The 13269-nt window shown below is 46.3% G+C and overlaps 1 protein-coding gene across 1 annotated transcript in view; it reads left to right on the top strand.

Moving 5' to 3' along the window:
* The window catches only part of LOC116484685 (cytokine receptor-like factor 2), a 91151-nt gene that overhangs the window by 55586 nt on the left and 22296 nt on the right, over window positions 1-13269 (top strand). Inside the window, exons 3-6 of the mRNA XM_058429392.1 lie at window positions 3791-3893; window positions 6114-6280; window positions 10282-10415; window positions 12745-12907. Coding sequence (XP_058285375.1) covers window positions 3791-3893; window positions 6114-6280; window positions 10282-10415; window positions 12745-12907 — 567 coding nt within the window. The remainder of the gene's footprint in view (window positions 1-3790; window positions 3894-6113; window positions 6281-10281; window positions 10416-12744; window positions 12908-13269) is intronic.

The raw sequence follows: 13269 nt of genomic DNA on the forward strand, positions 1-13269 counted from the left end.
CTCCTGCCTCAGCTTCCCAAGTAGCTGGGATGAAACATATTTATAAGTAAATACATGAATAATAAGTATACTTATTGCTCCTGGAATATCCACTGCTTATATGCCCTTTCGGTGGCCAGAACTAGGAACTGTATGTGTGTGTGTTTATCTATTGATTGATTGATTGGTAGATATATTCATTTTTAATCTATCCATCAATGTATCTCATCTATCTTTTCCCATTCATCACCCATCCATCCACCATCCATCCATCTATTATTCATTGATCCATCCGCTAATATATCCATCCACCCATCTATCAAATGATCCATCCACTCATACATTCACCCACCCATCAACCCACCGAGCCATCCATCCACCCACCCTTTCACTCACTCATCTATCCATCCATCCATCCATCCACCCACCCATCCATCCATCCACCATCCACTCATCCACCCATCTATTATCCATCCTCCCATCCACACATCTATCATCCATTCCATCCATCCACCAATACATCCATCCAGCCACCCATCAAACCATCCATCCACCGATGCATCCACCCATCCATCCATCCACCATGTACACATCTATGTATCCATCCATCCATGCATCCATCCATGCATTCATCCATCCATCCATCCATCCACCCATTCACCTATGTATCTGTTCATCCATTTATTCATCCATCCACTCACTCATCCACCCACCCATCCTTTCATCCACTTATCCATCTATCCATCCATCCAACACATCCATCCACCCATCCATCCACCTATGCATTCACTCACACTTTGATCCACTCATCCATCCATCCATCCACCCATCCATGTACACATCTATGTATCCATCTATCCATGCATCCATCCACCCATCCATGTACACATCTATGTATCCATCTATCCATGCATCCATCCACCCATCCACCCATTCACCTGTGTATCTGTTCATCCATTTATTCATCCATCCACTCACCCATCCACCCACCCATCCACTTGTCTTCCATCTATACACCCACCTGTCCATTGATTCATCCATCTACCTACCCATCCCTATCTGTATCTGTCTATTTCTATCATCATCTATATAATTCTATCGAGCTAACATTACCATTTATCTATCTATCTGTATCTATCTATCCTCCAGATACCTCCACTTAGAACCCAGCATGACAAGGTTCACTGTAGCCCGTCTTTCCAAACCTGTAACTCACTTCTTTGACAGTGAGAGACTTGGCTGCCATTATCCAAAATATCATTACATGTTTGCTCAATCCTAAAATATTCCCATTCTCCACGTTCGGAACTACAAACCCAGACCTCTTGAAACATCAGACCTACTGAAGTCTATGCAACCTTCCAAGCAAAGATAGAAAGACTTCTTTATGGTTGGCCCATTTGTTTTCTTTTTCTTTCTTTCTTTTTTTGATAAGGAGTCTTGCTGTGTCGTCCAGGCTGGAGTGCAGTGACGCAATCTCAGTTCACTACAACCTCTGCCTCCCAGGTTCAAGCCATTCTTCTGCCTCAGCCTCCCAGGTAGCTGGGATTACACAGGCATCCACCACCATGTCCAGCTCATTTTTTTGTGTTTTTAGTAGAGGCGGGGTTTCACCGTGTTGGCCAGGCTGGTCTCGAACTCCTGACCTCAGGTGATCCACCTGCCTTGGCCTCCCAGTGTTAAGATTACAGACGTGAGCCGCTGCACCCAGCTGGTCCATTTCTGAAGTTGGTGTGTGTGGTGTTTTGAGAAAGACAGTAAGGTGGATCGATGCGGACAGTTTCCGATGCCACTTAGGTATCCACAGGGGATGTGTCGTTGGATACATGATTGCTGCTCACATCTGTGCATGGCATTAGTGGGTGAACATTACCTTTTGCAAAAACAAAAACAAAAACAAAAGCAGCCGGGTGCCGTGGCTCACGCCTGTAATCTCAGCACTTTAGGAGGACGAGGTGGGTGGATCATGAGGTCAGGAGATAGAGACCATCCTGGCTAACACAGTGAAACCCCATCTCTACTAAAAATACAAAAAATTATCCAGGCATGGTGGTGGGCACCTGTAGTCACAGCTATGTGGGAGGCTGAGGCAGCAGAATGGCATTAACCCAGGAGACGGAGGTTGCAGTGAGCTGAGATCGTGCCACTGCACTCCAGCCTGGGTGACAGAGACAACCTCCATCTAAAAAAAAAAAAAAAAAAGCAGCTATAATTATAACCTTGTTGACTTGTCTCTGAGGTTTTTGCAAAAGGTAAGGTTAACCCACTCGTGCACTACTGGCATGCACAGATATGAGTGTCAATCGTGTATCCAATGACACATCTCCTGTGGATTTGTAAGGTGACATCCTCTCTTTTGGACCTGCCTTTATGTATCCTGCAGCTCTTGCTCAAGGAATTAACAGGTAAACCGTGCATACATATCTTGGTTTTTCTCTGTCCTTTGACTTTTTATTTATTTTTTGAGACAGAGTTTTGCTGTTTCACCCAGGCTGGAGTGCAGTGGAGTGATCTCAGCTCACTGCAACCTCCTCCTCCCGGGTTCAAGCGATTCTCCTGCCTCAGCCTCCCGAGTAGCTGGGATTACAGGCACCCACCACCACACACAGCTAATTTTTGTAGTTTTAGTAGAGACGGGGTTTTACAGTGTTGGCTAGGGCTGGTCTCAAACGCATGACCTCAGGTGATCCACCTGCCCCAGACTTCCAAAATGTTGGGATTACAGGTGTGAGCCACCACATCTGGCCAGACCTCTGTTCTTTCCTTTTTTATTTATTTATTTTTGAGATGGAGTCTCCCTCTGTCTCCTGGGCTGGAATGCAGTGGCCGGATCTCAGCTCACTGCAACCTCCACCTCCTGGGTTCAAGCAATTCTCCTGCCTCAGCCTCCCAAGTAGCTGGGATTACAGGTGCGTGCCACTACACCTGGGAAATTTTTTGTATTTTTAGTGGAGACAGGGTTTCTCCATGTTGGCCAGCATGGCCTCGATCTCCTGACCTCATGATCTGTCTGCCTCGGCCTCCCAAAGTGCTGGGATGACAGACATGAGCCACCGTGCCCAGCCAAATCTCTGTCCTTTTAAACCAGTGTCTCATTCTTAGGATGAAATTGCCGGCTTCATGTTATAAGTTTCTAGCTCTTTTTAGAATTGCCTTGCCGGGCGCGGTGGTTCACACCTGTAATCCCAGCACTTTGGGAGGCCGAGGCTGGTGGATCATGAGGTCAGGATATCCAGAGCATCCTGGCTAATATGATGAAACCCCATCTCTACTAAAAATACAAAAAATTAGCTGGGTATGGTGGCAGGTGCCTGTAATCCCAGCTGCTCGGGAGGCTGAGGCAGGGGAATCGCTTGAACCTGGGAGGCGGAGGTTGCAGTGAGCCGAGATCGTACCATTGCACTCCAGCCTGGTCCACCGAGCGAGAGTCTGTCTCAAATAAAATAAAATAGGCCGGGCGCAGTGGCTCATACCTGTAATCCCAGCACTTTGGGAGGCCAAGGCGGGTGGATCACAAGGTCAGGAGATCGAGACCATCCTGGCTAACATGGTGAAACCCCGTCTCTACTAAAAACACAAAAAATTAGCTGGGTGTGGTGGCAGGTGCCTGTAATCCCAGCTACTCGGGAGGCTGAGGCAGGGGAATCGCTTGAACCCGGGAGGCGGAGGTTGCAGTGAGCCGAGATCGCGGCACTGCACTGCAGCCTGGGCGACAGGGAGAGACTCTGTCTCACAAAGAAAAATAAATTAAAAAAAATAAAATAAAATAGAGTTGCCTCACCGTGAACTTCATGCTTCTCTCTGTGTCTAGGAGAAGGAGTACAGATTCAGATCATCTACTTCAATTTAGAAACCGTGCAGGTGACATGGAATGCCAGCAAATACTCCAGGACCAACCTGACTTTCCACTACAGGTAACTGGCCCCCAGAAAGCAAACCCCACACCCGGGGCTCAAAATCACTCCTCTGAGCCGTCAGCGATTGGAAATGCTAGAGAACAAAAGTGTAAAACATCACACTGTGCAAGCCGGAATGTTTGTTCTGTGAAACCCTCAGCCCTCACCACAACCACAATCTCATTGCCCCAAACCTTCTTGCCAAGGGATGGCTGACTCACTCTCAAAATCACCTACATTCTTTTTGTTTGTTTGTTTTTATTTTGAGTCGGAGTCTCACTCCGTTGCCAGGCTGGAGTGTGGTGGCGCAGTATTGGCTCACTGCAACCTCTGCCTCCCGGGTTCCAGAGATTCTCCTGCCTCAGCCTCCTGAGTAGCTGGGATTACAGGCACCTGCCACCATGCCTAGCTAATTTTTGTATTTTTAATAGAGATGGTGTTTCACCATGTTGGCCAGGCCGGTTTCAAACTCCTGACCTCATGTGATCCACTTACCTCGGCCTCCCAAAGTGCTGGGATGACAGGCGTGAGTCACGGCATCACGCCTAGACCAGAAAATCTAGAAAATCACCTAGATTGTTCACGGGAAATTAACAAACAGCTTTCTTCACCCAGAGCTCCGGGTGAACTTGAAATCTTATCTGCTAGGCAGCCAGGGAGGGAAAGACTCAGTCTCTGAAATATTTCACAGCCTTACCCGGGGCTACCCCCAACCCTGCTCTCCCTGATGTGACTTTATTTTTATTTTTACTTTGGCTTAGACACCCAGAAGTATGCGTGCGAACGTTGCAGTAAGGGTTTTTCCAATAAATTTAGTCATGGGTGGTTGATTCTTCAGTTTGATAACAAAAGAGATAAACGGCAAAGCGTACAGAACAGGGAAATTTTAAAACGAAGTTATCTGGAAAATAAGACTCACCGTTGGGAGACTGAGGTGGGTGGATCATCTGAGATCAGGAGTTCCAGACCATCCTGGCCAACATGGTGAAACCCCATCTCAACTAAAAATACAAAAATTAGTCGGGCGTGGTGGCAGGTGCCTGTAATCCCAGCTACTCAGGAGGCTGAGGCAGGAGAATCGCTTGAACCTGGGAGACGGAGTTCGCAGTGAGCCGAGATTGCGCCGCTGCACTCCAGCCTGGCCGACAGAGCGAGACTGTCTCAAAAAAAAAAAAAAAAAAAAAAAAAAAAAAAACAACCCTCACAAAAAGAAAAAAAAAGTGCTGGATTTTGCATGTGGTTGCAGAGTTCAGCTCAGTTTCTTCCTCGTAAAAGGGGCAGTTCTTGCAGGGCACGGTGGTTCACGCCTATAATCCCAGCACTTTGGGAGGCTGAAGTGGGCGGATCACCTGAGGTCAGGAGTTTGAGACCAGCCTGGTCAACATGGCGAAACCCTGACTCTACTAAAAATACAAAAATTAGCCGGGCGAGGGGGCATGCGCCTGTAATCCCAGCTACTTGGGAGGCTGAGGCAGGAGAATCGCTTGAACCTGGGAGGCAGAGGTTGCAGTGAGCTGAGATCGTGGCATTGCACTCCAGCCTAGGCAACAAGAGCAAAACTCTGTCTCAAAAAACAAACAAACAAACAAAACAAAAAAATGGCCGGGCACGGTGACTCACGCCTGTAATCCCAGCACTCTGGGAGGCCGAGGCGGGTGGATCACCTGAGGTCAGGAGATCGAGACCAGCCTGGTCAACATGGCGAAATCCCGTCTCTACTAAAAACACAAAAATTAGCTGGGTGTGGTGGCGGGCGCCTGTAATCCCAGCTACTCAGGAGGCAGAGGCAGGAGAATCGCTTGAACGGGGGAGGCAGAGATTGCAATGAGACGAGATCGCGCCACTGCACTCCAGCCTCAGGGACAGAGCCAGACTCCCTCTTAAAAAAAAAAAAAAAAGCCAGGTGTGGTAGCTCACACCTCTAATCCTAGCACTTTAGGAGGCCAAGGTGTATGGATCACCTGAGGTCAGGAGTTCCAGACCAGCCTGGCCCCAACATGGTGAAACCCTGTCTCCAGTAAAACTACAAAAACTGTATATGGTGGCAGGTGCCTGTAATCTCAGCTACTCAGGAGGCCGAGACAGGAGAATTGCTTGAACCCGAGAGGCGGAGGTTGCAGTGAGCTGAGATTGCGACACTGCACTCCAGCCTAGGCGACAAGAGCAAGACCCCATCTCTAAATAAATAAGAGATGCTTTTTTGTTTTGTTGCTAAATGGTCGTCGTTTTAAACCACAGATTCAACGGTGATGAGGCCTATGACCAGTGCACCAACTACGTTCTCCAGGAAGGTCACACTTCGGGGTGCCTCCTAGACGCAGAGCAGCGAGACGACATTCTCTATTTCTCCATCAGGAATGGGACGCACCCCGTTTTCACCGCAAGTCGCTGGATTGTTTATTACTGTAAGTATGGTAAAGCCAGCTCACCATGGTTTTCAGTACTTCCTTCAGCTTATTACCACAAGGACTGAAAACCAAGCTCATGCAAATCGCCGGATCCATGATTACCGTTAACTATGGAAAAGCAAGCTCACCATGCCTTTCAGTACTTCCTCAGCTTATGAAAAACCAAGTTCCTGCCAGTCGCGGGATCAATGATTACCGTAACTATTGAAAAGGAAGCTCAGCATGCTTTTCAGTACTTCCTTGAGCTGATTACCGTAAGTACTGAAAAGCAGTCTCATGATAGCCGCTGGATCAATGATTACCGTAACTATTGAAAAGCAACCCAGCATACTTTTCACTACTTCCTTCAGCTTATTACCATAAGTACTGAAAAGCTCATGCAAATCACCGGATCCATGATTACCGTAACTATTGAAAGGCAAGCTCACCATGGTTTTCAGTACTTCCGTCAGCTTACTACCGTAAGTAATGAAAAGCAAGTTCATGCCAGTCTCGGGATCAATGATTACCGTAACAATTGAAAAGCAAGCTCAGCATGCTTTTCAGTACTTCCTTCACCTGATTACCGTAAGTACTGAAAAGCAATCTCATGATAGTCGCCGGATCAATGATTACCATAACTATTGAAAAGCAACCCAGCATACTTTTCACTACTTCCTTCAGCTTATTACCATAAGTACTGAAAAGCTCATGCAAATCACCGGATCCATGATTACCGTAACTATTGAAAAGCAAGGTCACCATGCTTTTCAGTACTTCCTTCAGCTTATTAGCATAAGTACTGAAAAGCAAGGTCATGCAAGTCACTGGATCAGTGATTACCGTAGCTATTAAAAAGCAAGCTCGCCATGCTTTTCAGTACTTCCTTCAGCTTATTACCGTAAGTACTGAAAAGAAAGCTCTCTCAAGTCGCGGGATCAGTGATTCCCGTAACTATTGAAAAGCAAGCCCAGCATACTTTTCACTACTTCCTTCACTTATTACCATAAGTACAAAAAAGCTCATGCAAATAACCAGATCCATGATTACCGTAACTATTGAAAAGCAAGCTCAACATGCTTTTCAGTACTTCCTTCAGTTTATTACCATAAGTACTGAAAAGCAAGCTCTCGCAAGTCGCGGTACCAATGATTACCATAACTATTGAAAAGCAAGCTCAGCATGCTTTTCAGTACTTCCTTCAGCTGATTACCATAAGTACCGAAAAGGAAGCTCTTGCAAGTCGCGGGATCAATGATTACCGTAACGATTGAAAAGCAAGCCCAGAGCACTTTTCAGTACCCCTTCAGCTCGTTACCTTCAGTTACTTTCAGTTAAGTTCTGAAAATCAAGCTCATGGACCATTGGCCACTGGAGCCCAGTGCCCAGTTCCTGAGTCCAAGTGGGAAGAAACCGGCCTTCTAGGAAGTTCCCTCTTACACACTGGTCAGGGATGAATCTGCCCCCAGCAGGGAGACCAGATGACCCTGGGAAGACTGTTATTTAAGGGAATGAATTAAAGGCCGGGCGCGGTGGCTCACGCCTGTAATCCCAGCACTATGGAAGGCCAAGGCGGGCGGATCACTTGAGGTCTGGAGTTCGAGACCAGCCTCGCCAACATGGTGAAACCCCATCTCTACCAAAAAAAAAAAAAAAAATTAGCCGGGCTGGTGGCGTATGCCTGTAATCCTGGCTGTTCGGGAGGCTGAGGCAGGGGAATTAGTTGAACCCGGGAGGCAGAGGCTGCAGTGAGCCAAGACAGTGCCACTGCACTCCAGTCTGGGCGATTTATAAATTTATTATTTAAAAATAAATAAGGCCGGGCGTGGTGGCTCACGCCTGTAATCCCAGCACTTTGGGAGGCCAAGGCAGGCGGATAACTTGAGGTCAGGAGTTCGAGACCAGCCTCGCCAACATGGAGAAACCCCGTCTCTACTAAAAATACAAAATTAGCTGGGCTTGGTGGTGCATGCCTGTAATCCCAGCTACTTGGGAGGCCGAGGCAGGAGAATCGCTTGAATCTAGGAGGCAGAGTTTGTGGTGAGCCAAGATCGCGCCATTACACTCCAGCCTGGGCAACAAGAACAAAACTCCATCTCAAATAAATAAATAAATAAAATAAGGGAATTAATTAGAGATGCCCTCTGGTGCCCTGCCTACACACACACACACACACACACACACACACACACACACACACACAGAGGGAGCTGGAAATACTCTCTCACCCTCATCCCACTCACTGGATTTTCTTTCTTCTTTTTTTTGAGAGAGTGGGTCTTGCTGTGTTGCCCAGGCTGGAGTGCAGTGATGCAATCACAGCTCATTGCAGCCTCCACCTCCTGGGCTCAAGCGATCCTCCCACCTCAGCCTCCAGAGTAGCCCAGAACACAGACACACACCACCACGCCTGGCAAACTTTCTCATGTTTTGTGCACATGGGGTCTCACCATGTTGCCCAGGCTGATCTCAAACTTCTGGGCTCAAGAGATCCTCCTGCCTTGGCCTCCCGAACTTCCAGGATGACAGGCATGAGCCACCGCACCTGGCAGGTTTTCTTATGTGCATTGAGAACTGGCTGTTAAGTCTTGGGTGAGGAAATGAGGGACAAATGTAGGGAAACCCTCTTTTCAAAATGTTTATTCTTTATCCTAGAATTCCGTAAGTCTGTCGTTCTTTTTTACTTTTTTATTTTTTAGAGGTAGGGGAAACGGATCTGTTTGAGAATCCGGTGAGAACTACGAACTCTTTATTCGCGAAATTACTTATAGATACTGGGTGCGTTTCCTGGGCTATAATAGGTCACCAGAAACTGGAGGCTTAAAACAGCAGAAATTTATTCTCTCCTAGTTCTGAAGCCCACAAGTCTGAGATGGAGATGTCTGAGAACCGCATTCCCTCTGGAGGTTCTAAGGGAGGGTCCTTCCTGCCCCTCCCAGCTCCTGGGGGCTCTAGGCATCCCTGGGCTTGTGGCCACACCACTCCAGTCTCTGCCTCCGTCTCCATGTGGCTTTCTCCTCTGTGTCTGTGTCTCCTCCTGTCTCTGAGAAGGACACCTGTCATTGGATTTAGAACCCTTCCTTCTCCAGTATAACCTCATCCTAACTAACTGAATTTATAATGATCCTTTTTTTTTTTTTTTTTTTTTTGAGACAGAGTCTCACTCTGTCACCCAGGCTGGAGTGCAGTGGCTCAATCTCGGCTCACTGCAACCTCCGCCTCCCGGGTTCAAGCGATTCTCCTGCCTCAGCCTCACTAATAACTGGGATTACAAGCTCGGGCCACCACGCATGTATTTTTAGTAGAGACAGGGTTTTAGCATATTGGCCAGGCTGGTCTCAAACTCCTGACTTCAGGTGATCCACCTGCCTCGGCCTCCCAAAGTGCTGGGATTACAGACGTGAGCCACTGTGTCCAGCCAGATGGAAATTTTTTTTTTTTTTTTTTAGATAGAGTTTTGCTCTTGTGGCCCAGGCTGGCGTGCAATGGCACGATCTCGGCTCACCGCAACCTCTGCCTCCAGGGTTAAAGCGATTCTTCTGCCTCAGCCTCCCGAGTAGCTGGGATTACAGGTGCATGCCACCATGTCTGGCTAAGTTTGTATTTTTTAGTAGAGACAGGTTTTCTCCATGTTGGTCAGGCTGGTCTCAAACTCCTGACCTCAGGTGATCCGCCTGCCTCGGCCTTCTAAAGGATCCTATTTTTAAATACAGTCCCATTCTGAGTTTCTGGGGAGTTGGGATTTTAACATATATTTTTGTGGGGGACATAATTTATCCCATAACAGACACACAGGACACTTTCCACAGAATTTTAGAGAGTTCCTTCCTTCGCAAACCTACGGGTTCTCGGAACTCTGGTGGAAGCTTCTCCTATAAAAGTAATGAGGACGGGTGAACCCCAAGACCCATAAGGTATTAAGGGGAGGAGGGGTACAGGCTAGAGAAAGGGGATGAGGTCAGCCTGTCACAATCAGCTCAGAGAGGAGGGATGTCGCTTCTGTTATTTCTTCTTCTCAGTGAAACCCAGTTTCCCAAAGCACGTGAGCTTTTCGTGGCATCAGGACGCGGTGACGGTGACGTATTCTGACCTGTCCTATGGGGATCTCCTCTATGAGGTTCAGTATCGGAGCCCCTTCGACACGGAGTGGCAGGTGAGCCAGGCGGCCACGACTCAGGGCAATGGTGGCTGAGTGTCCCCCAGGTGCGGGCTATGGGATTTGCTGTTTCATCAGACCCCTGTCCCCTCTGTCTACACCTTCCTGAATTCCACTCTGCTGTATCTTCCTGAGAGAGCTCTAGTCCAGCTTGTCTTTTTCATGTTTCTCTCTGTGTCTCTGAGGGGTCTCCAGAGAAAGAGAACCAATAATATTTCTGTCTGTCTGTCTGTCTGTCTATCTATCTATCTATCTATCTCATTCTATTTTATCTCTCTCTCTGTCTTTCAATCTATCTATATCATGGCCAGACCAGCTAGGTGTGTGTAAGTAAACTCTAGAATATTCTCATAATGAAGAAATCACCTCACAATGCATTTCTCAGAACATGTCCCCATCGTTAAGCAACGCATGACTGTATATCTACATATATGTGTGTGTACACATACATATATATACACACACATATATACACAACTTATATACACAGCTTATATATACATATATACACACACATATACACCCACATATAGATACACAGCTTATATATACACATATATACACATACATATACATACCTTATATACACATATTTATACACACATATATACACACCTTATATACACACATATATAAACACACATATATACACAGCTTATATACACATATATACACACACATATATGCACAGCTTATATACACAGCTTATATACACATATATATACACATATATACATACCTTCTATACACAACTTATATACACATACCTATACACATGTATCCACACACCTTATATACACACATATATACACACATATACACAGCTTATATACACAACTTACATACACGTATATATACACACATGTATATACACACACATATATACACACATCTTATATATATATACACACAGCTTATATACACACACACACAGCTTATATACACATACAGATACGCACATATATACACACCTTATATACACACATATATATACACACACATATATACAGAGCTTATATACACAGCTTATGTACACATATATATATACATGTATGTACACACTTTATATACACAGCTTATATATACAAATATATACACACATACATATATACACACCTTAGATACACAGCTTATATATACACATATATACACACACATATAGATACACAGCTTATATATACACATATATATACACAGCTTATATACACAGCTTATATACACACAGATATATACACACCTTATATACACAGCTTATATATACACAATTATATATACACACCTTATATATACAGCTTATATATACACACATATATAAATATACATATAGAGATATCTTATTGGTACCTATATCTACAAACTTATATAAACTATATATGTATAAATTGATACATAGAATAGAACATTTATCTGTATTTTTATATCCATTTATATCTGTAAAGATATATAGATACAGGCTGGATGCAGTGGCTCACACCTCTAATCCCAGCACTTTGGGAGGCCAAGGAGGGTGGATCGCCTGAGATCAGGAGTTCAAGACAAGCCTGGCCAACGTGGTGAAACCCCCTCTCCACTAAAAATACAAAAATTAGACGAGCATGGTGGCGGGCACCTGTAATCTCAGCTACTCAGGAGGCTGAGGCACAAGAATTGCTTGAACCCGAGAGGCAGAGGTTGCAGTGAACCGAGACCACACCACTGCACTTCAGCCTGGGCAACAGAGCAAGACTCTGTCTCAGTAAATAAATAAATAATATTTTAAAATAATAATAAAGTAAATACAGGCCAGGCACAGTGGCTCATGCCTGTAATCCCAGTACTGTTGAAGGCCAAGGCAGGAGGATAGCTTGAGCCCAGGAGTTGTTGACCAGCTCGGGCAACACAGCAAGACCCCACCTCTTTTTCTTTTTAGACGCGGTCTCGCTCTGTCGCCCAGGCTGGAGTGCAGTGGCGCAATCTTGGCTCACTACAACTTCCGCCTCCCAGGTTCAAGCGATTCTCCTGCCTCAGCCTCCCAAGTAGCTGGGATTACAGGCTCCCAACACTTTGCCCAACAAATTTTTATATTTTTAGTAGAGATGGGGGGTTTCACCATGTTGGCCAGGCTGGTCTCGAACTCATGACCTCAGGTGATCCACCCGTCTCAGCCTCCCAAAGTGTTGGGTTTACAGGCGTGAGCCACCGCGTCCAGCCTCACGGCTCCATTCTTGAAGTCAGCAAGACTGCAAACCCTCTGGAAGGAAAACTCCGGACAGACAGGTTACTTCACTGATCATTGTGTGTGTGTGTGTGTGTGTGTGTGTGTGTGTGTGTGTGTGTGTTTCTCCAGTCCAAACAGGAAAATACCTGCAATGTCACCATAGAAAGCTTGGATGCCAAGAAGTGTTACTCCTTCCAGGTCAGGGTGAAGGCTATGGGGGATGCATATGGGCCAGACACATACCCAAGCGACTGGTCAGAGATGACGTGCTGGCAGAGAGGCGAGATTCGGGGTAATGCTTGTTACGTGGCAGTGTCCTATAGCATTGTCACCAGGCTGGAGTAGGCATAGCCACTGTCCCTGTCCTGCCTTCCTGGGAGGTGGGAGGGAAGGTGTCCTGCCTTCCCGGGAGGTGGGAGGGAGGGTGTGTCTGAGCAGGATGTGTCTGACCAAGCTCAGCCTTCTGTCATCCTCCAGGGCTCCATCTGAAAGCAATTCTTCTCTTTGTTTCACTCCCTGGCTGCTTTCACTCGGGAGAGTTTTCTTTCTTTTGTTTTTTTGAGAAACATTCTCATGGTGCCCAGGCTGGAGTGCAGTGGTGCAATCTCAGCTCACTGCAACCTCCACCTCCCGAGTTCAAGCGATTCTCCTGCC

Source organism: Hylobates moloch, unplaced genomic scaffold, assembly GCF_009828535.3.
Source record: "Hylobates moloch isolate HMO894 unplaced genomic scaffold, HMol_V3 SCAFFOLD_16, whole genome shotgun sequence".
Taxonomy (NCBI): domain Eukaryota; kingdom Metazoa; phylum Chordata; class Mammalia; order Primates; family Hylobatidae; genus Hylobates; species Hylobates moloch.